Source organism: Pleurodeles waltl, chromosome 9 (assembly GCF_031143425.1).
Source record: "Pleurodeles waltl isolate 20211129_DDA chromosome 9, aPleWal1.hap1.20221129, whole genome shotgun sequence".
Classification (NCBI taxonomy): Eukaryota; Metazoa; Chordata; class Amphibia; order Caudata; family Salamandridae; genus Pleurodeles; species Pleurodeles waltl.
Window position 1 is genome coordinate 1,151,832,157 of NC_090448.1, and position 27,755 is coordinate 1,151,859,911.

The 27,755-nt window shown below is 47.2% G+C and overlaps 1 protein-coding gene across 9 annotated transcripts in view; it reads right to left on the bottom strand.

Moving 5' to 3' along the window:
* RYR3 (ryanodine receptor 3) overlaps positions 1-27,755 on the bottom strand; it is a 1,450,647-nt gene that overhangs the window by 1,114,551 nt on the left and 308,341 nt on the right. For all 9 annotated transcript variants that reach the window (XM_069208992.1, XM_069208994.1, XM_069208991.1 and 6 more), the window contains 4 exons: positions 21,226-21,338; positions 18,050-18,155; positions 15,619-15,712; positions 7,054-7,128 (listed from right to left, as the gene is read on the bottom strand). In XM_069208992.1, the coding sequence (XP_069065093.1) occupies positions 7,054-7,128; positions 15,619-15,712; positions 18,050-18,155; positions 21,226-21,338 (388 nt within the window). The remainder of the gene's footprint in view (positions 1-7,053; positions 7,129-15,618; positions 15,713-18,049; positions 18,156-21,225; positions 21,339-27,755) is intronic.

The window sequence follows — 27,755 nt, forward strand, 5'->3', positions numbered from 1 at the left end:
AAGTTTTCCAATACAGTACCTCCCCGGAATGAGGCATTAGTCTAGTGCGCAATGACTTGAGTCGCACCAGACAATTCAGGACAACGACCCGAAGAACTCCAATGCCGTACTTCCCTGGAATGAGTCACTACATCAGGTGCGCAAAGACTTAAGTCGCAACAGACAATACGGTAACACATGAAGAACTACAATTGCGTATCTCACTGGAATGAGGCACAATGTCTGGTGCGCAATGACTTGTTTCAGCAAACAAACTGGTCACAAACAAAGGCTCAAGTTCAGCTGTGCCACACGAGGTAAAATGCGGCATTGCTCTGGAAGCATCCCTACCTCCAAAAGTCTCAACCTATGAATCGGACACCGCACACAATCAGCATGCAGTCATGCGAGAGAAATGCAACGCAATCAACAAAAGTGGGCAATGCAGTGTCCTGCCACCGGTGAATCTGCTCACAACAAACAAGCTGCTTATGCGTGCAGGCAACTCCGGTCTCCAGGTGCAATAGTTCTTCTAGGCTCATAGTGCTGCTACCAGGTAGAGTCCAGCATTAATGCAGGCACGGAAGAGGGCATCGCTCTTCAGATGTCAACAGTAAATGGTGTAGGTCCCTCGCAGGAAGTCTTTGATGTCCCTGAGTGCTCCATAAAGAATAGGGGTAAGCCAACAAGCCCCTGGAGAGCACATTTCAGAGTACCACACAGCAGCAGGTGATCTGCCCAGGCCAGCCACGATGCAGGAAGGGTGCATGGATCTCTTAAAAGGGCAGTAAATACTCCTCTGCACAACAGATTCCTCTGGTAGTATGCACCAAGTGGTTCAGCAATACCGATCCCACGTCCCTGTTCGCGTATCTCTAATTTGCTAAAGTGTGGTACTCGTAGTTATACTCAAGTGTGCCTTTGCAGTGGGGGGTAGTTCATAGAGTCCCATTTGAATCATAGATGCCCCTCTACATTTCAGTCCTGTCTACAATGGAGCCATGGAATGCAGACCTTTATCTTTAGTGGTGCCATGACCTGGCTCTGAGAGGCCAAGTGTCACAACCTCTCCCTCCAATCTATCCAGCCAGGCCCTCAAATGGCAGAGGTTGGAAGGTTGTTCCATTTGCCTAGCCTAAGTTTTATAGCTGTCACTGAGGAATGCAGATGTGCTTTTCCCTCCTTCAGTGCAATGAAACTGAATTAAAAGACACACAAAAAGTGTTTTTAGAACATAGAAATGCCCACTTTCTAGAAGTGGCATTTCTAGGGTATTGTTGACAAAACCACCTTTACCATGAGAAGGAGTTTGTCATTGTGAATCCAATGATAGTAAACATCAAGGATTCAAGAATGCAGCCAGGATTCATTATAAACTTTTCCCCCATGTTAACTTATGGGCGTTGCAGCTCTCATGGGCAGTGAGAATAGCGTATTCTGCACTCCCTGGGTACATGTACGCTGCTGCATGCAGAAGCCTGCAGGGGCAGGCTGGACACAAGTTTAGGAACACCAAAAACATGCAGGTGCACCCATATAGGCCTGCCCTGACAGGCTCAGTATATATATATATATATATATATATATATATATATATATATATATATATATATATATATAAAAACACAAGTGTGTACGCACTAGCAAGTGGTGCCAGGCTCTGTATATATGAAAACACCAGTGTGCAAGTGTTCACGCACTGGCAAGTGGTGCCAGCCTCTGTATATATAAAAACACGATTGTGCAAGTGCTGGCAGGCTGTGCTAGGCTCAGGATAAAGGTGAAAACACCATTGTGCAAGTGTGCACAATTGGGAAACAATGGCAGGATCAGTACCTTATTAAACACTATTGTGCAAGTGCACACACATTGGCCTGCTGTGTCAGGCTCAGTATATATTAAACCACCATCGTATAACTGAGCACACATTGGTCTGCTGTGACAGGTTCAGTGTATCTTAAGACACCATGGCGCAAGTGCCTACACACTGACCTGAACTGGCAGGTCCAGTACCGCTGGTTAGCGCCATTTTCTCACTGGTGGAGGAAGGCCACAAGCACTTCTACCCTGTACACAAAGGGGGACAGTGCCCAGGGCCCTAGTGCCACTGCCATGAGAAAGGCTGATCCCCTATGTAGGGAAAACCCACATGGGGGTTCTTCCCTACTAAGGCATGGCACACCTTGGTGTACCTGCTCTGCCTCACACCTACCAACTGTTCTACACTTCACTGGGTGCTCTAGGGTAAGTGCAAGGTCTTCTCAGGGTTGGCCATGGCATGGGAGATGCCATCCTGAGCACAGGTGCACATGCGCCCTCACAGGCTCACACTGCCAGGCCTAAGACATGGTTGACAGGCTCTCCCAGTGGGTGGCACACTCAGTGCAACATCCCACTAGTAGCTATGGCCGCACCCACCCCGGGTTTGTGGTGTACCTTTTTACAGGGCACTCCTGGGTACAGCACCACAACCATGCACATGAGCGCCCCTTCTTGGTATGTGTAGAAAGGACACGCGCACTTTCCCAGTGGGAAAGTGCCCAGATTCCTAAGGCCACACAAAGAGAGTCAGTAAATAAATGAGAAGAAAAAGGAAAAAGTTTAAGGAAAATCCCCGAAGAAGGGTCATGTCCAACAGATCTTCCTTACGTCCCAGCTGAACTCGAATCCCTTGCGGGACTGTGCTCCTTCTGTTGGTGTCATAGGGCCTATTAACATGATTTGGGGCTCATTTTACTACTAATGATTCTCTTTAGCCACCAAGAGAGGAGATTTCTGGACTGCTGGCTCCTAAAATTGTGTATTCTGTAGGAGCTTGTATTCTCTGTGCTATAGCTCCATATTCAGCCACTGCCTTCTGTCCAGTGGCACATTTACCCTGAGCCTGGGTTCTCCTCAGGTGGAAACCCACAGCCTTCAAGACAGAATACCCTTCATGCCTGCACTCATCATTTCTTATAGACTCTGTGAACATGTGAAGGGCGCCCGTGAGATAGCATAAGTCAAGGGGGCAGTGCTGTGATGAAGGTCCTGTACTCAGACGGTTCAGGGGAACTCTTCCCCTCCAGGATCCCCCAGCAGATGCATCACTTTACTGTCCCTCAGAGGGCATAAGAGGATCAGAGCCACTGGTCCTGGGGAGGTTAATATGCAGAATCCCATGTAATCAGAATCTAGGCTGCTCCAGCATCCTAGATAGAGGTCCAGACTTCTTCATAGTCCCGGAGGATCCATCTTCTCTCTCTCCCTCTGTTCTCTGTGCAGAAAGTGCCGGAAGGTAGGCACCTCTGTCCGATCTTAGGATGACACATCATCACTCCTCCCCTGTCCGAACTCTTCTGCATAGCATTTGGACCATTTCAAGATGACGACTCAAAGTGGTCTTTTGAAAGTCCTCTCTAAGATCCTGAAACCACGCATCTAACTCCCACAGCTGCCTGCTCTCTTCCTTCCAAAGCTTCATGGGCAAGTCCTTCTATTGGCTCCAGGGTCTGGCCTTCTTCCCTTTGTTCTCCTTGTGATGAACCTTCTCAGAAGTAGAGCATAGTAAACCATAATTAGCACATGCTGATTCCATTCCCACCCATTCCTTTCCAAGGAACTGGCCCAATCTCTGGCAAGTGGCCTTCTTGTTTGGGGAAGCATATAAGCCTCTGGCTGTCCAGCAGGGTAATTCACTTGATCCAGCAAGGAGAACAAATGCCAGAAACCAAATGTAGAGCTGAGCCACAGAGGTATAATAACTATCCAGGTGCCAGAAGGAGTGCAGATGTGACAAAAGTGACATTGAATCTTCACTCGGATCCATTTTTACCACAGGTCGGAGTATCATAGTCATCTCCAGGCTATGACAAAACCATGCTTTGATATAGATTTACCCAAATTGTAGAATACAGTAAGGCACACATTGTTTTCAGTGAAGCACTGCAGACTTCCACTATAAATACCCACACACAATATAAGGCCTACACCAGGTCAGCAGCAATTCCTGAAGGGTCCCTTCTGTGACAGGATACCTGTGTGCAGATGCTGGTCTGAGCTGGACGGTAGTCCCGCTCCCTCAGCCTACACACCTGCACCCACACGTGTGCACACGTATTCACATGCAGCCAAGCCAGGGCCTCCTGCCCAGCTGCATAGCAGCAGACCTTGCTTTAAAAGTGTACACTGGCAGCTAGCGCCCTGAATACATTTAACAGAGTGTACCGCGAGTGAGACTAAGGGAGAGAGACTCACTCGCAGCAAAAGTCCATAAAATGGGTGGTAAGGCAAAAAATCTAGGGTGTTAAATGGGTCGTAGCCCACTTTCCTACAGTGCTCATCTAGTCTGTGATATGCACAGTCTTGTCACATTGTGTGTTCTAACATAGGGGGTGATTCTAAGCTTGGCGGGCGGCGGTAGCCGCCCGCCAAGCGGGAACCGCCAGAAGACCGTACCGCGGTCAAAAGACCGCGGCGGTCATTCTGGGTTTCCCACTGGGCTGGCGGGCGACTGCCGAAAGTCCGCCCGCCAGCCCAGCGGGAAACACCCTTCCCACGAGGACGCCGGCTCAGAATGGAGCCGGCGGAGTGGGAAGGTGCGACGTGTGCAGTTGCACCCGTCGCGAATTTCAGTGTCTGCAAAGCAGACACTGAAATTCTTTGTGGGGCCCTCATACGGGGGCCCCTGCAGTGCCCATGCCATTGGCATGGGCACTGCAGGGGGCCCCAGGGGCCCCGCGGCACCCCCTACCGCCATCCTGTTCCTGGCGGGCGAACCGCCAGGAACAGGATGGCGGTATGGGGTGTCAGAATCCCCATGGCGGCGCAGCAAGCTGCGCCACCATGGCGGATTCCCAAGTGCAGCGGAAAGTCGGCGGTACACCGCCGGCTTTCCGCTTCTGGCCGCGGCTGTACCGCCGCGGTCAGAATGCCCGGCAGAGCACCGCCAGCCTGTTGGCGGTGCTACCGCCAACCTCCGCCATGGCGGGATTTACCGCCAGGGTCAGAATGACCCCCATAGTTTGTTGCATTGTGCATACTCATACCAAGTGTCAGATTGTGTGTTTTCTTGTAGACAGGGTTCTCACATCGTACATGCTCACGTCGTCTCACTGCGCGTCCTTATGATATAGATTGTCACAGTCCCTTCTCTCATAAACAGGCGTCACATTGTCCGTGGTCACGCAGCTTATCACTCAGTGTCGACTCATGGTTTCAACAGATGCATTGTGAAGAACACATAAGTAATGAGGCATACGAGCGATTCATCATTTATAATCGATTCATAAGCAACGATGCTAACTTCAACGTATTCATCATAAGCAATGCACTAGTGGTGTAAATTACTAGGTCTTCGCTTTACAGAAAAGTGGCCCATGAAGTAAACAGCGGAGATGTTCTGTCCTTACTGAAAGGGGCTTGGTGTTTTCAAGAGACACCCAGCAGCCACCCACGAGCTGCTCTGGAGAGTGCTCAGATGGGGTGGGAGACGGTGCTCGACGCTCTCTTCTCGACACCTCTCGTCCAGACGCCATTCTCTTTCCGAGCAGTTTGGCGCTCACAATTGCGCCCCTTGGGCAGTCCTGCCGTGTGACCCTGGGGGTTGTACATCTTGATACAGAGGGAGTGCCTGCTTGTTGTGGTCACGTGCACTGCGAGGTGATACACGGTACCTTATGAGGAGGGGAGGGCCGCAAGAAATGAATGGGCGACAGAGGCGGGACATGGGAGGCTGATAGACGGAGCAGAGAGATTATTGGTTGATGGGTGGGCGGTAGATGATGACAGACAGCTGAATGATAAAGGCAGTGAATGGGTGGACGAATGATAAAGGCATCGGATGGATGAATGAAAAAGGTATTGAACGGATGAAATGATGGATGGATGGATGATAGAAGCAGTACAAGGAAGGATGATAAAGGCTGTGGGTGTTTGGATGATAAATTCAGTCGCTGAAAGGAGGAGAAAGGCCGAGAATGGATGGATGATGGATGGATGAAAGTAGGCATGGGTTTTAGATTGGTGAGTGAATGGATGGAAGTTTGTACACAGAGACAAAGAGATGCAGGGAGGGATGATTAATAGGAGGGAAAAAGGAAAATCACCCTGCGTGGTCAGGTGGGTGGATGTTTGATTGAGAGACGGATGGAGAGAAGCAGATGGATAGATGGGAGGTTGAGAGAAGTGGTGTTTTTTGGATGAATAGGTGGAGATAGATGGATCGAGTGATGGCTGAGTGTATATGTGGATGAATAAGCAATAAAAGATCACTGAGGTTTTGAGTATGTAGAAAGTAAGCATCGAGTGATACTGTATCTTTAACAATCACATAGTGACACAAACCAGTGAAATGACAGGCATCATCTAATGTGTCTCAATAAAAGTAAAAGGTAACATCGGAGAACGCAGGGTAAATGTTCCAGAGCTGATCAGGGTGGACGACTATGTGACTTTGTCCAAGAGCCTAACTCCTTGGGGCCTTATTTAGAGTTTGCCGGATGACTGCTCCATCAAAACTTGTCAGATATCCTATCCACCTTTTTAGCTTACTGCGTCCAAATGCAATAAGACTAACAGGATATCCATCTTGTCTGTGATGGAGTGGCCATCCCCAAACAACAAATCAAGCCTCAATGTTTGGCTAGATTTATAGGACAACCCACAGGGCTGCCACTGTGTGACCCACATCAAAATCAAATGCCATAGACCAAAGGAGTCCAACATTGGTCCAGGAGATCCTGCTCCACGTCAGACTTTCAGGATAACCACTGCCTACATGAATGATTTCCATTTACTTTACCATTCGGAAATGTTATTTCAAGTTAATAAACTGAAAACATGGAATGGATGCAGCTCGCCTCTCCTTGCGTTGGACACCTCCGCTACAGACCCGTGATCCGCAATCCTTAATAGTCACCTCCTGAGGCAATTAAATACCTTACGTGTGTGAAAGATTCAGGTTCATTTACTTAAAAGCAAGCACAAATATGCATCAGACATGAACAGTTAATCTAAATTAGATGATAGGACAAGTTTTCAGAAACTGGGCAGTGGATAGCATTGTCTCAGGCCTACAGGGACAGGCAGAGGTACCTTATTCGAAGGGGCTCGATTCTCCACAAGGACCTGGCGCGAACACCCGCTCCTCCGGCTTCATAGTTCACTTTCCTGGGAACAGATTACAAATGTTACTTTATGGGATGTACACTGGATTTACTCCACAAACCCTCCAGCCCCTAAAGTTTTGAGTAGACCAGTGTCAAACGCACCTGCGTTTGCTCAGCAGCGTTATTTTAAGAATTTTGGGTGACCTGGGCAAGACATACTTTAGAGGCCCCTGTCCGGAAAGAACACTTTTGTATTTTCTTACCTATTTTCTGCTAATTCAAAGCCCATGATTCTAAACAATACTGAACAATACATTAAAGGATGAGCTGGAGAAAAAGACAGATATGAAACGGAGAGAATGTTGCCCATGCCTTAAAATGTCTCTGCCGCCTGTGCACGCAGCCTGCAGCAGGGCTGTAGGTGCAATAAAAGTTAAGTGATTACACAGGCCACGCCGTCTAGCTGGTGCACCTAGGTTAAGCACAATTAATACTGCAATGCGGTGCACGCAGTTACCGAATTCGTCTGGCTAGAGACCCATCAAATCCCTCCTGCCACACACTGCACCAAATCCTTCTTATCACACCTTGAAAACAAAGAAGAACAATCTTCTCCTGACAAGGGGTTCACCAAATCCCTCTCAGCACAGTGTGCAAAATCTCCCCCCCCACGGAGGGGAACAAATCCACCTCAATAGCCCCTACACGGAGTGCAAAAATCACTCTCAACACATGAAATATGCTAAATCTCGCCTGCTACGCAATGCACCAAACCCTTCTCAGCACACAAAGTGCTGAACGTCTCCTGCAATGCAGCACAAATCACGCTCAACACACAATGTACTAAATCTTCCCTGCCATGCATTGCACCAAACCCTTCTCAACACACAATGTGCAAAATCCCTACAGTCATGCAGTGCACAACATCCCTCTCAACACACAAGCTAAATCCCACTTACAATGCAGTGCACCAATCCCAACAAATCACTCTTAATACACAATGTGCCAAATCTTTCCTGCCATGCAGTCCACCAGATCACTCTTGGCACAGAATGTGGTAATCTTTCCTGCAATGCAGTGCACAGTACACAGTGTGCCACAAGCAGTCTCTCAAGTCCACTATGATAAGCAGTACACACATTGATCCTGCAAAGACCCACTGCTAATTCCTTCTGCCTTGGTGTGCACCAATTCCATTCCACTAAGCACCACACTAGATTCCTCTTGCTGACCAATGTACTACATCGCTACACCGGGTAACTAACCTATATACCCAGTTGATGAGCCCATAAAAGGGCAATACCCGTCCTGGGTTACTTGTGTTCTGTTTCCAGGAGGACCTGGCTTGACAGTTCAGGTTGGAGTACTCTCATTGGAGCATGGCCAAGACTGATTTACATACAGCTGGATGCAAACTGAGGTGGCATGGTGTGCAAAATAACGATGGATTAGGATGCAGCCCGAGCGATTGTCAGTGGCTGAGATTAACTTGAGCATTCCAACCATCACTTTTTATATTCTTCAATTCAAAGTATGCACTATTCAAGAGTAATATACTACACAAAAATACAGAGACACAACATCATGGAAATAGCTGATGCTCTTAGGGAATGCAAGATTAAGATAAATGTGAAATATAAACCATGACTAAATTGCGACATGGATCACCTTAACGCTGTTTACATTCATTGTTCAGAGATCAAACACTGTTATGGCAGTAATTTTAAGGACATGAACATAGGGCCTGATAGTAACCCATTTCAATATCCATTTTAAATTACTACCGGGTCTGAGACCGGGAGGGATCCATGTCACTAAAGCTGTGCATCAGTCTTTTGGAGTCATAGTCTCTTCTTGCTGCTGGCCAATGCGACCCCTAGAAGGTCACCTCCTGCCTCGAGCTCCTCTGTTTGGCATGACATCCTTTTCCATCTGGGTCTCGAGTCTTCCCTGGCAGGCAGGCCGGAAAGTGTGACTCGTTCCTGACTTCTTGCTATGTCCAGGCAATCCTGACCCTTCCTGTTGCTGCTCCTTGGCTAAGGCCTGGTGAAGCGGCGGCCCCCTCCTGCCCTACCGCTCTGAGCAATAAGCCCAAGCACACACCAGCCCTTCACTAAGTGAGAACTGTATAAGCATTCCTGAAAAAGGTTCTGCCAACTGCTGTTCATACAGAGCTTGGTACCAAAACCCTACAGCTGCGGAGCACAGCAGGTAACCGTCCACCTCAACTGCAGGGGGCGAGATGGAGTCATGGAATGAGCCATCTCCAGCTTCTATCGGTCCCAGGACGCTAAGGTCGGTATCCATAAATTGTTTATTGGTAATGCACAAGTGATGGCAGTAAAACTGCAGTATGAACCGCTTCATGAATAATAATTACTATTAATTATATTATTATTAAGCTCGTCTCAACCTTATTACGTTAGTTTTAACCATTCAACGTTTTGCTCACGGTACCTAAAGTGTGGGTCTGCTGTCCAGACTGGAGGCCTGGTACCATCTTAAATCTTTGGGGGAATTCACATGGTTTTACTACCAGGTGCTCTCACGGCACGTCGGATCATTGGCTGCACAGGCTGATGGGCGCACTCTGGTTCCTGCTTTTTAATATGTGTTTTATATATTTGTAATGGATTGAGACGTAATCTTGTTTCTATGTTCTTATGTTTATAGTTTTTGCTAAATAATAAACTAAAATCGACTGAGTAGGAGTACTAGTCAGTATTATTATTAGTAGTAGCAGGATTATTTAAAGTAGCAGCAGTAACAGTATCATTATTATAAGTCAGGGTTCTGTAAAGTTGGTCCTGGAGAGCCGGGTCCATGCCAGATTTTTAGCATATCCACATTTAGAAAAATGTAGATTTCTGAAACATCTTGTTTCTAGATGTGGATATGCTAAAAATCTGGCATGGATCCGGCTCTCCAGCACCGAGTTTGCAGAACCCTGTTATAAGTACTAGTCATTGCAGTATTGTTGTTAGTAGTATCATTAGTTGTAGTAGCAGTAGTATTTTATTACTATTCGTTGTAGTAGCAGTATTAATATTTTACTAGTTGTAGCACCATTGTTAGTAGCAATAGGAGCAACACCATCATTATAATTATTAGTAGTAATACATTATTGGTAATAAAAGTACTAGCAGTAGCAGTATTATTAGTAGTACTGCTATTATTAATATTAGTAGCATTATTATTAGTAGCAGCAGCAGTATGAGTATTAGTAGCACCAGTAGAATTATTAGTAACAGTATTATTAGTAGTAGCAGTATCATTAGTAGTAGCGGTATTATTAGTAATACTAGTTATTAGTAGTAGTAGTAGTAATAACAGTCGTGACAGTAGCAGTAGAGGTAGTAACAGTAGTATTACTATTAGTAGGACTATTATTAGTAGCAGTATTATTATTAGAAGCAGTAAAGTGGTATTGATAGTATTAGTATTGTTACTACTAATAGTATTAGTTGTATTAGGAGTACTAGTAGTAGTGGTAGCAGCAGCCGTATTAGTAGTGGTAGTATTATTATTAGTAGTAGTAGTGCTATTAGTAATAGTAGTAGTAGCAGTACTAGTACTAGCAGTGGTAGAAGCAGCGGTAGCAGCATGTGTTCCTGCACTAACATGCCTAGGGATAGGTGCAGCTACCCCTACAATGCAGGCCAGCGATGTCTCACCACACAATGGCTGAGTAACCTGCCCTCGGATTGTCTGTCAGACGGTGCTGGTTCTTTTAGTAGGTGGGATTCCTGCACTAGCCAGCCCTTCTGGACTCGCAGTTATTGTTATTATTCATAGTAGTACCAGTATTATTAGTAGTAGTGGAAACAATATTATTATTAGAAGTAGTAACAGTATTAGTAGAAGCAGTAACAGTATTATTAGTAGCAGCAGTAACAGTATTAGTAGTAACAGTTTTATTAGTAGTAGTAGTAGTAGTAGCAGTATTAGTATTAACAGTATTATCATTATTATTATTATTAGTCATAGCAGCAGTATTATTATTAGCAGTGCCAGCACCCCCTACAATGCAGGCCAGTGATGTCACACTTCACAATGCCTGAATTGGATTGTTTGTGAGTTGGTGCTGGTACTACCAGCGGGGGTGATTCATGCACTAGCCATGCCTTCTGGACTCGCGGTTACTGGTAGTAGTAGTATTATTATTATTATTAGTAGTAGCTGCAGCAGTATTGTTATTAGTAGTAATACTAGTAATGGCAGGACAAGTAGTGGTAGCAGCAGTATTATTAGTAGTATTAGCAGTATTGTTAGTAGTAGATGCAGTACTACGACTACTAGTAATATATGCAGTAGCAGTATTAGTAGTAACAGAATTATTAGTAGTTGTACTAGTAGTAACAGTAGTAGTAGTTTTATCAGTAGCAGTAACAGTATTATTTTAAGTAGTAGTAACAGTATTATTATTAATATTGGTAGCAGCAGTATTGGTTGTGTAGCTCCCCCTAGAATGCAGGCCAGTGATGTCACTATACAATCGCTGAATAACCCGCCAAGGATTGTCTGTGAGTCGGTGCTGGTTCTACCACGAAGGGTGATTCCTGTTCTAGCTATGCCTTCTGGACTTATGGTTACTGTTATTTGTAGTAGTAGCAGAGGTATTGCTATTATTAGTAGCATTGTTATCTTTATTAGTAGTGGCGCAGTAGTAGTAACAGTGTTACTATTATTAGCAGTAGCAGCAGTATTAATATTAGTGGCGCAGCTCCGACTACAATGCAGGCCAGTAATGTCACACCTCACAATGGCTGAATATCCCTGCCCTGTGACTGTCTGTCAGTCGGTGCTGGTTCTATTATTATTAGTATTATGAGCAGTAGTAGTAGTAGCAGTATTAGTAGCAGTAACACAGTGTTATTATTAGTAGTAGTATTAGCAGCATTATTAGTAGTAAGAGTATTAATATTAGTAGTAGTATTAGTAGAAAGAGTATTTTTATTCGTAGTAAAAGTATTATTAATTATTATTAGTAGCTGCATTTTTTTTTATTAGCGGCGCAGATCCCACTACAATGCAGTCCAGTGATGTCACACCTCACAATGGCTGAATATCCCTGCCCTGTGACTGTCTGTCAGTAGGTGCTGGTTCTATTATTATTAGTATTATGAGCAGTAGTAGTAGTAGCAGTATTAGTAGTAGTAATACAGTGTTATTATTAGTAGTAGTATTAGCAGTATTATTAGTAGTAAGAGTATTAATATTAGTATTAGTATTAGTAGAAAGAGTATTTTTATTCGTAGTAAAAGTATTATTAATTATTATTAGTAGCTGCATTTTTTTTTATTAGCGGTGCAGATCCCACTACAATGCAGGCCAGTGATGTCACACTACACAATAGCTGAATAACCCACCCTCGGATTATGCTGTGAACCAGTGCTGGTTCTACCAGCAGGGGTCATTCCTGCCCTAGCCAGCCCTTCTGGACTCGCGGTTATTGTTATTATTATTATTAGTAGTAGAAGTATTATTATTAGTAATATTATTAGTAGTAGTAGCATTATTATTAGTAGTAATAACAGTATTAGTACTAGCAGTATTAGTAGTAGTAACAGTATTATTAATGCTAGTAAGAGTATTAGTAGTCACAGTATAATTATTAGTAGCAGTATTATTATTCGTGGTAGTAGTAAGAGTGTTATTATTAATAGCAGTAGTTGTAGCAGATTTATTAGCGTGCAGCTACCCCTACAATGCAGACCTGTGATGTCACACTACACAATGCCTGAACAACCCACCCTCGGATTGTCTGTGAGTCGATGCTGGCTGTACCAGCAGGGGTGATTCCTGCACTAGCTACGCCTTCTGGACTCGTGGTTACTGATATAATTAGTAGTAGTAGCAGTATTATTATAAGTAGTAGCAGTATTATTAGTAGTAGTACCAATATTATTAGTAGAAGTAACAGTATTATTATTAAGAATAGTAGTAACAGTATTATTATTGGTAGCGTCAGTATAATGTTATACTGTTATAATTAGTAGTAGTAGCAGTATTATAAGTAGTCGCAGTATTATTAGTAGTAGTACCAATATTATTAGTAGATTTAAGAGTATTATTATTAAGAGTAGAAGTAACAGTATTATTAGTAAGAGTAGTAGTAACAGTATTATTATTGGTAGCAGCAGTATTAGTATTAGAGGTATTATTAGCGGTGCAGTTCCTACTACAATGAAGGCCAGTAAAAACACACCACACAATGGCTGAGTAACCCGCCATCGGATTGTCTGTGAGTCGGTCCTGGTTCTACCAGCAGAGATGATTCCTGCACTACCCACGTCTTCTGGACTTGTGATTACTGTTATTATTATTAGTAGTAGCAGTATAATCATTATTAGTAGTTGTAGTAGCAGTATTATTATTAGTAGTAACAGTATTAGTAATAGCAGTATTATTAGTAGTAGCTGTATTGGTAGTAGCAGCAGTATTATTAAGGATGTAGCTCCTCCCCCTATTATTATTGTTAGTAATAGTATTATTAGTAGTAATAGTGGCAGCAGTATTATTATTACCGGTGCAGCTACGTCTCCAATGCAGAATAGTGCTGTCACACTACACAATGGCTGAGTAACCCGCCATCGGATTGTCTGTGAGTCGGTCCTGGTTCTACCAGCAGAGATGATTCCTGCACTACCCACGTCTTCTGGACTTGTGATTACTGTTATTATTATTAGTAGTAGCAGTATTATCGGTATTAGTAGTTGTAGTAGCAGTATTAGTAGTAGTAATAACAGTATTAGTAGTAGCAGCAGTAATATTATTAGCGATTATTATTAGTAGAAGTATTACTATTATTAGTAACAGTATTAGTAGTAGCAGTATTTGTAGTAACGGTATTGTTAGTAGTAGCAGCAGTATTATTATTAGCGATGTAGCTCCCCCTATTATTATTGTTAGTAACAGTATTATTAGTAGTAATAGTAACAGCAGTATTATTATTAGCGGTGCAGCGCCCCCCCCCCCCCCCCCCCCAATGCAGACCAGTGCTGTCACACTGCACAGTGGCTGAATAACCCGCCTATGTAAATCGGTGACAGCTGACCCACCAACTAGCCGGGCCTTCTGGACCTGCGGTTCACTGCTCTGCATTCCTCGTTTCGTTTATGGGGCAGAGCAGGGCAGATACCGCAGGTCAGATCACATGCTTTACAGCAGTACTCACAGGTTTGCAGTGCTTTGAGGCATGTTTTGACCATCGTTCTAGCGCATGTTATGGTGGCGCTGCACCGGGGACCAGTGCGGAATCACTGGCACTGAGGGAGCAGCGTGAAAATTCCATTGTGTGCTCGTCGGCTGGTGCAACTGTGGGTTCACGGACTAGCAGCGCAGTGCACATGTGAACGTGCGCACTGGCACAATGTGTGTACCAGTCGAGCTACTGGAGCAGCGCTATGGGGAGAGTCAAGAGCCTGGGGGTATCAGCTGTCAGGGCCCAGTTTAAGAGCGTTCTCTCATTACACCTTAATCTCCCTTCCCAGTTTGGGCTTCTTTGTGGTCACCAACAAGCAGCAGCTAAAAATAAGGGGTTAAATGTGTGCCGTGGGATAGAGCCTGCCACACCCACGGGTCTCAGGGTCTGTGCTTGTGTGAGAGCTGGCAGGACGGAAGCTCTTGTGTCATCCTCGGTGAGGAACCTTCTATACTTCACGGGGATGCACAGCAAATCGGGGCCCGTTTTCTATTTCACTGATGAATTCTGATTGATCTCCTAAGCTCCCAAGCTGTGCGGATCGCACGGCCCCCTCGCTCTGCTTGGGCTGTTGGCCACTGGTATGGCTCTGCTCTGTACGGTGATTTCCTTCTGATCTCACTCACCACGGGCGAATAACCAAAGCAGCCGTCTGCCCCCCATGTCCCTGCCTCTATAGCACTCAGCCACCAGGGACAGTTTAAGGATTTCGGGGGCCCTGGGTCAAACGTATTTTGGGGGTCCCTGTTCGGAATAGCTTTAATCTTACGATCCAAGTTCAGCTCTTTCACGCCCCCTTTGGGCAGCTCACAGGCAGTGCACGGGGCACACTGGTCCAAATTCTAAATCAGTTTCCATTGAATATAGCAGCAGCAGATCACTAATATTACTGCCAATAATAATCTCTGAAAGCCACCCATTTCTCATATGTGAGGTTCGGTTTTGATCTAAAATAACTTATTTAGGGATTGTGCACGAAACAAACACACTCCTCTGCAAAATATCTGTAATACACTCTCAGGCATCACCCACGTTAAAAAATAAATCAAAAGAAAAAGATATTTCAGACAATCTGTTTAAGAATTATTCAAGGTCATCAGGACACGACTCTGCAGAACAGAGCTGGGTCTCTTGGGGGCGTGGGGGCTGAAAGTCTGGGGACCTGAGCCACAACCCCCTTTGCCCATGCCTTCAAACGTCTCCGTCCGCCACTTTCACCATCCCAGCGTGCCCTTATAATGACACTTTAAAGCCATGAGAACTGAGGCGTGTGGTGGATGGAAGCGCATTGATGTCCAGCCCAGGCAGTGACGCGTGCACAGCCAAGGGCGGGCAGAAGACACTCACCTGAGTGACGAATCGGACGGGTCCGTGGATGGGACAGTCAAGCACTCGTCGTGGCCATGGAACAAACGAAGCACGTGCCCTCCAAGGAGGTAGCCTGCGGGACAGGAACATCGCGTCAGTTATTACAGCATGCCCGGCTCGTCCTCTTAGGCCGATGACCCCCAGTTCACACGCAGTGCAGTGTATCTTTCATGTGGAGCATTTAAAGAATGTACATATTTATATAGTTTTTGGCCGCCATTACAAGCGACCCGGTTAATTGCCATGTATGCGGTAACTCCTGTTACGGCACATCTCGCAATTCTGGGTTTTGCGATAAATGTTGTCAGGTCAGATCTGCCAATATTTATAGAATGAGAAAAGCCCAGGACTGACTGGAACATGTGGATTTTGTGCGGTAAGCGCAACAATCTGCATTCCCCAAAAACTGTAACTCGGTGATACACATATCTCAGATCCAATCAATATTCCAACCCCGCCGCGTCGATTCTATCAGGTCCGAAGCCCATCACGCCGCTTGTACTGAGGGTTTTAGTGGGAGCTATCGTGACCCTGTGCAAGGGCGCCAGGATCTTTCACACAGTGACACGTGTGCCTTGGTGTGTAAGGACTAGTGACAGCTGAAAGGCATGCGGGCAAGTCACAAGGGAGGGGACTTGAGAGGCTTACAGAAGTGCAGTGAACCCGTCCTCTCCGTAGGGCACGTTAAACACCGCTAGTTGCACTGGAACGTACAGTTAGCAAGGGAATCCCCCCTGGAACTTACCGTTAGCAAGGGAATCCCCCTTTAACTTGCAGTTAGCAAGGGAATCCCCCCTGGAACGTACAGTTAGCAAGGGAATCCCCCCTGGAACTTACAGTTAGCAAGGGAATCCCCCCTGGAACTTACAGTTAGCAAGGGAATCCCCCTGAAACTTGCAGTTAGCAAGGGAATCCCCCCTGGAACTTACAGGGTTCGTTTTCCCAGGGCTCAGAGTTACAAGTTCGGTGATACTTATCACAAACTCAGAGAGTTCCTCTGGTAAATCCCGGCATGTAAAACCTGCTGGAATCGTACTGGGGGAAAAGACCTGCAGGAAAAGGCAAAACATGCAGAATTTGCTGAGTTTAAACTATTTCTGCATCTTATGCCTATTGTTCCTGTTGAAAACTGGGAACAGGAGATATTTACCTCACCTGGTAGATGCGTCACCCTGGGGGGAGGGTATTTATAATGCATGGTAAATGCCACACCCTATTCCAGCAACGCTGTAATAAGGCCCTTAACAATCTGTTTGTGAAGAAAACAAGCCCCCCCCGCCCCCCCCCCCCCACCGCAAACCCGCACTAAACAATTATTGTTATGACCTTAACATTAGACAAACATCACCACCACGTGGCGGACTGTAATAAGTGCCGTTATTGAAAATTAAGTGCCTGCTCAAATTAATTAAGCACTGGAACACTCCCAACATCCCTCTATTCGTTATTTTCTTTCATTGTAATGGCTATTTGCCAACCTTGACAGGAGAAGCAAACCCGCTGCCACCACTGAATAAATCACCAGTTTTACAAAAAGTTTTGAAATTATGTTTCTGGATCAATCCTACCTGCCTGGAACCAAAACAAATGGAATATTAACCTATTCATGAGTCAACTTTTTAATCTTTTGTTAGGAATCATTTACAAACATCATCTAGGCGCGGGAGTACATTTCTTCGACAAAGTATGCTATGGACTGGATGAGCTTGTGTAATTCCGGATAGTCTGATTCAGGTACAAGTCCCGCCACCATGTTTCGGAGCATCTCAGTGTGTGTTTCTTATCGATTGTCCAGACAATGGGAAGGGAGTCTGAGGGCGGACTTTCTTCATTTTGAAAAATAGTTATCGAGGGCAGCTCTGTTTTTTTTTTAACCAATATGCAATGTATACTTAAGGCAACACTTGCAAAATGACAGATACACTCTAATCTGCTGAGACCACTAGGTAAACAAAAGAAACCACGAACAAAGCCTATGGACGCTCTCTCACTCCCTCCGCCCCTCTTCACCGCACCCCTTTCTCCATACACCTTCATTTGCCCCATCATTAATGTCCCCTAGAAACCCTGGGTGTGAGGAGCGCCATTTACAAAGCACAGACTACTAGAGACTCGGAAGGTGCATACACTTCTAAGTTCTTTAGATTTCACTTCTTGGGATTTCTGGTAATTTGAGAATTTGTATAGCTCCGCCAGCCACCTAGGTAAGAGGAAGTGTCACCGCCAGAGGTTTGCACAATTGTGCAGAACAAAAGTGAAAGTTCTAGGTTTTGAAATGATGATTGCTTAAAGCAAAAGCGAAGCCGGGAGACATGCACTCATGGACACATTTTGGGAAACGTCCCAACAACTAGTACACACTTTCTGAGCGGATCGAGCAAGTGACGCCCACAGCCACCCCGGGACCAACCTTCTTCGACGCTGCTGCCTGAGCACGTGGGGTGCACGTTCCAGAGGGTCTGCATGAAAGAGGCGTCCACCTGGATGTTTCCCATCCCGTTCGATATGGAGAGATGCTGTAAAAGAAACAAACATGCCCATCAGAGCTGCACTAACTCATAACGTCTCCTGAACACCCCAAGGACAGAAATGCAGAAGCGGGGGTCTCGTGGACATTCGGGGAACCTCTTGAACTTCGCTCTCTTGGCAGTGTAAGGCCCACGCCGCCAGGGCAATGAAGAGATGTCCAGATTCCCAGGTGCCTCTGGAGCAGTGGTAGAGTTGGAACAGTCAGCTGTATGTCAGTCAATGAAACACCGTCGTCTGACTGCCATTGACACAAGCCTATCAGAAATGAAAGTTTTTTTCCCGCCCGCCCTGTATACTGAGTAAGACAACCCCTACTTCACCTAAAAAAAGACCCATGGTCTAAGTCTGAGGGCTGTGTGGTCCCAGTGCCCATCAGACACGGCGAATAGTGTGTGAGGTGGGATCTTTCTGATCACTCCGCCTTTACTATAGCTATCCCTAAGTTAAGGACTGTGCTGAACCTGTCGACAAAGGGACAGAAAGATATAGGCCCTCTTTACGACCCTGGTGGTCGATGGAGAAGTGGCAGTAATATCACCAACAGGCCGGTGGGAAAAAAAATGGAATTATGTTCATGGCGGTTACCCCCATGGACCACCACCACTTCTCCACTCCAACCTCCAGGGTGGTGACGACTGCTGGGCTGGAGACTTCGGTCCCCAGCTCGGCGGCTGTCATCAGACCGCCGGCGGTATCAGGACCCTGCATACCGCCATGGATTTTGTGGGGTTTGGAACTGCCACGAAATCCATGGCAGTAGGCACTATCAGTGCCAGGGAATTCGTTCCCTGGCACTGATAGGGGTCTCCCCCACCTCCCTCCCCTGAGTCCTCCCCCCACAGCCACGACCTCCCATCACCCACCAAAGGTCGCAGAACCCCACTCCCCACCCCGCCAACATAGACACACACCCCCGTCACGCACACAGACACTACCACCACACATACCCGCACACATACTAACAAACATTCCAACAGAGACACACAGACATACACGCACACATACTCACAGACATACATACAGACAGACATGCACAGATTTCCAAACACACTACACCCCGCATGCATACACATAGTCAGACACCCCCTCTACACACTCACACGCACACCCCCCATGCACGCACACAACACACAACACCCCCCAACCCCCCTCCCCTAATGGACGATCACCTTACCTGGTCCTGTGATCCTCCGGGAGGGAACAGGATCCATGGGGGCTGCTACACCGCCAGCACCCCGTGACCAGAACACCGCCACGCCGAATCATGGGACGTGATTCGGTGGGCAGTGTTCTGATGACGTGGCGGTGAAGCAGCCTCCACTTCCCCGCCGACCGCCAGTATGGCTGCTGGCGGCTCTCCCTTCTAAAAAGGACGGAAGGCTGCCAGCAGTCATAATACACTGTGCGGAAAACTGCCTGCACTGGAGGTCTTCAGCACAGCGGTACCAAGGCGGTCTTTTTTAAAGACCGCCGAGGTCGAAATGAGGGCCATAATGCCAATAAGGCTTGGTTTGCTTGTGTTCTCATTCGGTGGGAGATATTGCTGACCTGCTCTTTGTGCGAAGAATAATTGGCATATCTTGGTCTCTTGCTCCAATGACACATCCAAGCTTAAAACTACGGAATGGAATGCAACCCAGAGAAATTCAAGAGGCTGGATCAAATGCCATTTTGGATATTTCATTTCTCATCATGTCTGCTCGTACCGTTTCAAGTTTGGGTTAGTAATCCTTGCAGTTTAGGGCCTGGCTCGCTGTTTCTAGTCCCATTCTCACTCCCTTCAGAGAGCACCGGTCCAGATCGGATGTCCTGGTAATGCCCCATTCTAACAGACTGATTCATCCTCCTTGCACAATGTCACTGAATACACACCCACCTATACTCAAATCTCCCTCCCAACACCACCCCTCCTTTGAAATCAAGCATATTGCCATCAAATAGGATGTCTACCAACGGAGTCCACATTATTACCATCAAGACACAAGGCATTTTACTTTTAAAATATATTGCCACTGTTGTTTCTTTGGGGTGTTGGGAAGCCATGTGAACAAGGCTAATCAGCACAATCAAATGGCTTATGACTTTGCCTACCTTTTTTTTTTTAAGTTCTCCTAAGGGCATGTATCGCTCTAAAGCAGATACCAGAAATATGGGTTTATTTTAGTATTACTGCTTTCAAAAGTACGCCTTAAAATAGTAGATGAAACATCTCTACATTAAAAGTGTATGTCTTTAATACGATTAAAGAGTATCCTAACATTAGCAATTTGGCTGCTTTTTGCAATTGTGTAAAATGTGCATGCCCATGTTAAAACCATGTCACCATGGCATCTGCTGTCTCATCACTTCCCCCTTTTCTCTCCCTCCTTGCGAGCATAAGATTGGTCCATATCTGCCCATATGTCGGGATGAGCCCCATGTACCCAAGCGTTCTCCCTACCTCACATGTGCGATCCTTACCAACCTGACACTGATCACCCTTGAACTGATCCGATGACCCTTCAACTTCAACAAGATCAAATGTCCTCCGCCAGCAGCCATACAAAGCAGAGGGCACTGCTTCTGTACTGCATTACTATGTACATCGATACAAATTTCACCTACCTGTCTGATTCCATCTTGATTCACACTAAATTTAAATGTACAATGATGAATATGTACCTACTTGATAAAATGTTAAGCACCATGAGTTCAATGTTTGACATAAAGTGTGGTATTGGATGGTGCTCTAATCATCATTTCCTGCGTCTTATGTGGTGGGAGGAAATGGTTGACTGGGTTGCATATAGTGAGTCCTCACATTGCTATCACCATTGCTGGATAGCACTTTCTAACTTTTTGGGGAATTAAGGAACTTTAAAATAAGATACTAGAAAAAAGCACCACTTAAGACATATTGGGTCCTTCTTTTTGCCAAAGAAGGAAGGATGGCTGACTTGGCCTTAACAGGAGTCAACTCCCAAAATGCAAATCCAAAGTAAGGTGGGTATAGGGGAGAAACCAATGGAAAGCAGGAAGGATGAAGAAACAGGACAGAGCTCGGGCTAAGACACTCACCAAGTATCGTTCAGAGGAAACGCTGACCAGGATGAGGTCATCTCCGATTCGGACCTTCTCTCCTTCAGATCTTTGCTTCGACGCTGGATGAATAGTCCACCAGCAGGCCTCACCTGGGGGCGTTAAAGACATCAAGTTACTAGGGATCTGCTGGAATACAGGAAAAGTGGCAGTCTATTTATCAAAAACAAACACTTTCACCTCAACCCAACCTCCTAAAGCCTCAACTGAGATAGCTAATACTCTTACGGCCATCAACAATCTGGCTTTGTGTGCAGAAAGCAATAAAAGTGTAGAACCACGGACGCATTTGGAGACAGTCTACCGCATGAAGCAGAGATGTGGGGAGACTAGATGGATCCAGCTGTCCATATGTAAAGTTGGTAATTTGATGTCTGTGGGATTGTAGGAAAATGCCACTGTTGGCACGGTTACCCCCCCCCACCACTTTTTGCCTAGTGTTGATGCCAACTTTGATTGAAAGTGTGCTGGGACCCTGCTAATTAGGCCAAAGCACCAGTGTTCTTTCCCTAAAACTGTACCTTTGTTCCCACAATCAGCACATCCCTGGCACACCGTAAAAGGTACTTGTGGTGCCAAGGGTCCTGTGTCCAGGGAAGGTCTCTAAGGGCTGCAGCATGTATTATGCCACCCTGGGGACCCTTCACTCAGCACAGGCACACTGCCTTTCAGCTTGTGTGTACTGGTGGGGAGAAAAAGGCAAAGTCGGCATGGCACCCCTCTCAGGGTGCCATGCCTCCAAAATCACTGCCTGTGGCATAGGTAAGCCACCCCTCTAGCAGGCCTTACTGCCCTAAGGCAGGGTGCACTATATCACAGGTGAGGGCATAGGTGCATGAGCAACATGCCCCTACAGTGTCTAAGTCAATTCATAGACATTGTAAGTGCAGGGTAGCCATATTGAGTATATGGTCTGGGAGTTTGTCATCACAAACTCCACAGCACCATAATGGCTACACTGAATACTGGGAAGTTGGGTATCAAACTTCTCAGCACAATAAATTTATTGAAAAATGCACACAGAGGGCATCTAAGAGATGCCCTTTGTATGTCAGGCAGCCTGGTAGTGTAGGACTGACCGGTCTGTGCCAGCCTACCACTTCGAGACAAGTTTCTGACCACACTGGGTGAGTGCCTTTGTGCACTCTGTGGTCAGAAACAAAGCCTGTCCTGGGTGGAGGTGCTTCACACCTCCCCCTACAGGAACTGTAACACCTGGCGGTGAGCCTCAAAGGTTCAGGCCTCGTGTTACAGTGTCCCAGGGCAATCCAGCTAGTGCAGATGACCGCTCCCCCGACAAGTCCCCACTTTTGCCGACAAGTCCGGAGGGATAAATAGGAAAAACAAGGAGGAGTCACCCCCTCAGCCAGGACCACCCCTAAGGTGTCCAGAGCTGAGGTGACCTCCTCCTTGAAAAATCCTCCATCTTGCTTTGGAGGATCAGGGCCAATAGGAATAGGAATGTGCCCCCCCTCCCCAACGGGAGAGGGCACAAGGATGGTGTAGTCACTCTTAGGGACAGTAACCGTTGGCTATTGCCCTCTAACCTTAAAAATGCCCCTAAATCCGTTATTTAAGGGCTCCCTGAACAAAGAGATTTAGGGGGTCATTCTGGCTCCCGCCGGACGCGGTCACCGCGCGCCCGGCGGGAGCCGCCAAAATACCGTACCGCGGTCGGAAGACCGCGGTGGGTATTTTGAGGTTTCCCCTGGGCTGGCGGGCGGTCGCCAAAAGACCGCCCGCCAGCCCAGGGAAAAACTCCCTTCCCACGAGGATGCCGGCTCGTAATCGAGCCGGCGGAGTGGGAAGGTGCGACGGGTGCTGTTGCACCCGTCGCGTATTTCACTGTCTGCCAAGCAGACAGTGAAATACTTGTAGGGGCCCTCTTACGGGGGCCCCTGCAGTGCCCATGCCAGTGGCATGGGCACTGCAGGGGCCCCCAGGGGCCCCGCGACCCCCCCTACCGCCATCCGGTTCCCGGCGGGCGGACCGCCGGGAACTGGATGGCGGTAGGGGGGGTCGGAATCCCCTCGGCGGCGCAGCAAGCTGCGCCGCCTTGGAGGATTCCAACGGGCAGTGGTAAACCGGCGGGAGACCGCCGGTTTACCCTTTCTGACCGCGGCTGAACCGCCGCGGTCAGAATGCCCTCGGGAGCACCGCCAGCCTGTTGTCGGTGCTCCCGTGGTCGGTGGCCCTGGCGGCCACCGGCCGCCAGGGTCAGAATGACCCCCTTAGATTCCTGACAACCTCAAGAAAAGAAGTACTGCTGACCTGAAAACCCTGCAGAGAAGAAAAGGAGACAACAACTGACTCGGCCTCAGCCCTAACGGCCCGTCTCCTGCTTCAAAGATCCTGCAAAGGAAAAACAACGCGTTCTACAGGGCCCCCTAAAAAGCCTTTAGGGGACTGCCTGCATCACACTGGACCAAGAAACCCCCATGGACAGTGGACCTGTCCAACAAGAAAAAAGGGAAACTTCTTCCAAGGGACTCCCCACCTCACTCCAAAATTGTGAGTCCAAAACCACTCTGCACCCGATGCCCTCGGCCCATGTCCAAGTGGCCCTACTATCCAGAGAGGACCCCCAGACCATTCTGACCAAGTGTCCACCCTGGGCTGACCTCTTCACCCCTCCACGACGACACCTGCACAGGGAATCCAGAGGACCCCCCCAGAACGCGACTGCCCGGGACGAAGATTTCCGATGCCTGGAGAAGCACTGCACCCGCAGCCCCCAGACTCGAGAGAAACCGACCACCGGTGCAGCAGTGACCAGAGGATCGACCCACCTCCCAGCCCAGTCGGTGGCTTGCCTGAGGAGCCCCCCTGTGCCTTCGCTGCAGCGCCTAAGTGACCCACGGGTCCCGCCATGGAGTTCCATTGGGAACCCGACGCCCTGCACCCGGCCACCCCCGTGCCGCTGAGGGTGTATGTTTGGTGCCTACTTGCCCCCCCCCCAGTGCTCCTCTAAAACCACCCGGTCTGTCCTCTGACAACGCAGGTGCTTACCTGCAAGCAGACCGGAACAGGAGTACCCCCTGTCTCCACAGGGGCCCACGTTATTTTGGCTCCTGTTTGACCTCTGCACCTAACTGTCCCTGTGTTGCTGGTGCTGGGTGTTTGGGGTTATCTTGAACCCCCAAAGGTGGGCTACCTATTCCCCAGAGACTGAATCTGTAAGTTGGTTACTTACCTCCAAAACTGTACTGTACTTTCTTCCCCCAGGAACTGTTGAAGAATGCACAGTGTCCATTTTTAAAATAGCTTTTTGCCATTTTAAAGAAAACTGTGTACATTGTTGATTCCATTCAAAGTCCTGATTATAACTATGCAGTGTACCTTTCATTTAATGCACTTATCTGCTAAATGAATCTTGTGGTTCGAGAAATAAATTAACAAAATATATTTTTCTATATAAAATCCTTTTGGTCTGGAGTGAAGTCATTGAGTGTGTGTTTCTTCTATTGCTTGTGTATGCACAACACATGCTTAACACTACCCTCTGATAAGCCTAACTGCTCGACCACACTACCACAAATACAGCATTATATTATATATTATTGCCTCTGTTAAGCCTCTTGGGGACCCCCTGGACTCTGTGCGTGTGAGGGCACCCATGCATGAGCAGAGGTGTCCCTACGAACTCCAGCTCCATTTTGCGGGACCTCGTAAGTGCGGGGAAGCCATTTTACTTGTGTACTGGACATAGGTCATTACTTATGTCCAGCTACGTAAAGGTAACTCAAAACCTTTTGCCAGTATTGGTTGTATGATTCCATGCACTCTAGGGACTCCTTAGAGGACCCCCAGCTTTGCTCCTACCAGTTTTCAGGATTTTCACGAGCAGCCTGCGCTGATGCCATCCCTACAGACAGGTTTCTGCCCTCCTGCTGCTTGACCAGTTCAAGCCCAGGAAGGCAGAGCAAAGGATTTCCTTTGGGAGTGGGAGGCAACACCCTCTCCCTTTGGAAATAAGTGTTACATGTCTTGTGAGGGGTAGCCTCCCCAAGCCACCGATATGCTCTGAAGGGCACATTTGGTGCCCTCCTTGCATAAACCAATTTGCGCAAGTCCCGGGACCCCCAGTCCCTGCACTGGTGCACAACTGGACAATGGAAAGGGGAGTGACTGCTCCCCTGTCCATCACCAACCCAGGGGTGGTGCCCAGAGCTTCTCCAGGTGGCCGCTTGATTCTGCCATCTTGAATCCAAGGTGGGCAGTGGCCCCTAGAAGCATCTGAGTGGCCAAGTCAGGCAGGTGATGGTACAGCTCCCTCCTGATAGGTGGTCACGCTGCTAGGTGACCAACCCCACTTCCTGGGCTATTTAAGGTCTCCCTCTTGGGTGGGTCCTCAGATTGGATATGCAAGATTCCAGCAGGACTCCTCTGCATCATTTGCTTCATCTTCTGGCCACCGGGACTGCAACTGGATCCTCCAGGAACCGACAATCTGCAACTCCAGTGACAACTCTGTTTTTGAAACATTGTTTCTCCATCTCTTGCCAGCAACTGCAAAGTTTCCCTGGCTGTGCATCCTCTGAGGGCGACAAGTCTTCAACCCGCACAAGAGGCAAGAAGGAATCTCTCTTGGAGTGAAGAAGTCACTCCCCTGAATCCGCAGGGACCAACTGCAATGATGACCAGCTGTGTGGATATTCTCTCCTGCAAAACTACATGGATCCAGCATTACAGGTGGTGGTCTGGAGTGGTCCCCTTGGTCCTGTCTACCAGCTGTCCAACTTGGGAGATGGTAAGCCCTTGTCTTTCTTTGCAGGACAGTACCGCTGTGCACTGCGACTCTTGCAGCTACCAAGGCTTATTGGCTTTTCTTCCAAGGGATCTTCAGGCTATGAATAGCCCGGGCCTCAAGCACTCTTCCCTGCAAAGCACAGTCTCCTGGCTGCTGCTCCAGCGACGTGGGACTCCTTGCCAGGTGTGCTTTGTTGGCCTCACTGCAAATCCTGTGCCTGCGAGTTGCCTGTGGGAGCTGCATACTCAACTTTGGGCTGTCCTCACTGCTGAGGGACACCCCTCCTTGACTGGAGTCCCCCCGGACCTTTCTGGTCCCCAGCAGCTCTGCAACTCTTCTTTTGCAACTGTTGCCTTTGCCAAGGCTTGTTGGTGTTTTTTCCACACCACTGACTGACTGCAACTCTTCTGACATGGAACATCGACTGCATCACTTCTGGAACTATTCTCCTGCTCCTGTGCTGACTGCTGACTCCTGGTTTTCACCGTCGACCTGGTCCAACATCTCCAGAAGGGTCGGTAGTGGCTCCTGCCCCAACCGCACACTCCAACTGAAACTGGACTTGGTCCCCTTCATTTGCAGGTACTCTTCTATCAGGATCCATCTTCTTTTTCTTCCAGTCTTGCACAGTCCTTCTACAAAGTTTACCTGTGGGCTTGTGGAAAAACCCTGTAATTACCTCTTCTCTCCTGGTCACTGAGGGGCACTCTGTTACTTACCTTTTGGGGTTCCTAGTTCCCTCAGCTCCCCTCTACAGATTCCACTTCCTTGGATGCGGGTGTGTCTTTTGCATTCCATTTACTTAGTATATGGTTTGGTCTCCCCCTAGGGTCTCCATTATTTTCTGTTATTTTACTGTTTTCTATTGCTTTCTATGCCAATTGCTGATTACTAATATGTATATAATGGTGGGTTTACTCTCCTGCTAGTAGAGTACTGTCTATACAGTATTTTATTATTTGTGTTACCATAATAAAGTACCTTTATTTTTGTAACACTGTATGGTTCTTCCATGTGTGTATGTGTTGCGTGACTATAGTGGTATTGCATAAGCTTTGTATGTGTACTAGATAAATCTTGACTGCTCATCCACAACTACCTCTAGAGAGTCCCGGTTTCCTAGACACCATTTACACCTCACTAATAGGGGATACCTGGACCTGGTATAAGGTGATAAAACCATAGGTGCTCACTACACAATAGGCCAGCTTCCTACATCAGGATCCCTGCAGGTATGATAAAGCTTTCAGAGCAAAACGTAATACAATGCATCTCATGCCCTCATCAGATCATTCAATCATGTCCTATTTTCGGTTTGTGAGATGGACAGCATTAGCACAACTTTATTGAAACATATTGGAAATATTTAGGGGGACAACCACTAACTCACCACAGCTATGAGGAGATTTGAGCCCCCAACAGCATCTCTTGTAGCGAGAACGTGAGAAGCATTTGCATTTTGTGAATAAGAAGGTTTAAGGTTTGTTAAGTACTGTGAGCTTCATCAGCTGTGGGTGCTTCTTGGTGATGTGCAGTAGATATGCGTACTGATGGACGGGCCCACTGAGAATACAGGAGATTTACTGGAGGGTCAGTGCCTTTAAAAGTTTGTGTAAATGGAGGAGAGTGGATATAATAAGCCAGCAGCTGTTGGTTATACTAGATTGTGTGAAAAGGAGCCTCCAACAGGAACCATCCCCAGGGACACTCCGGGTCTGCTGTTTCTTCATCCTCCCCCTAAGACGCAAATGAAGGGTAT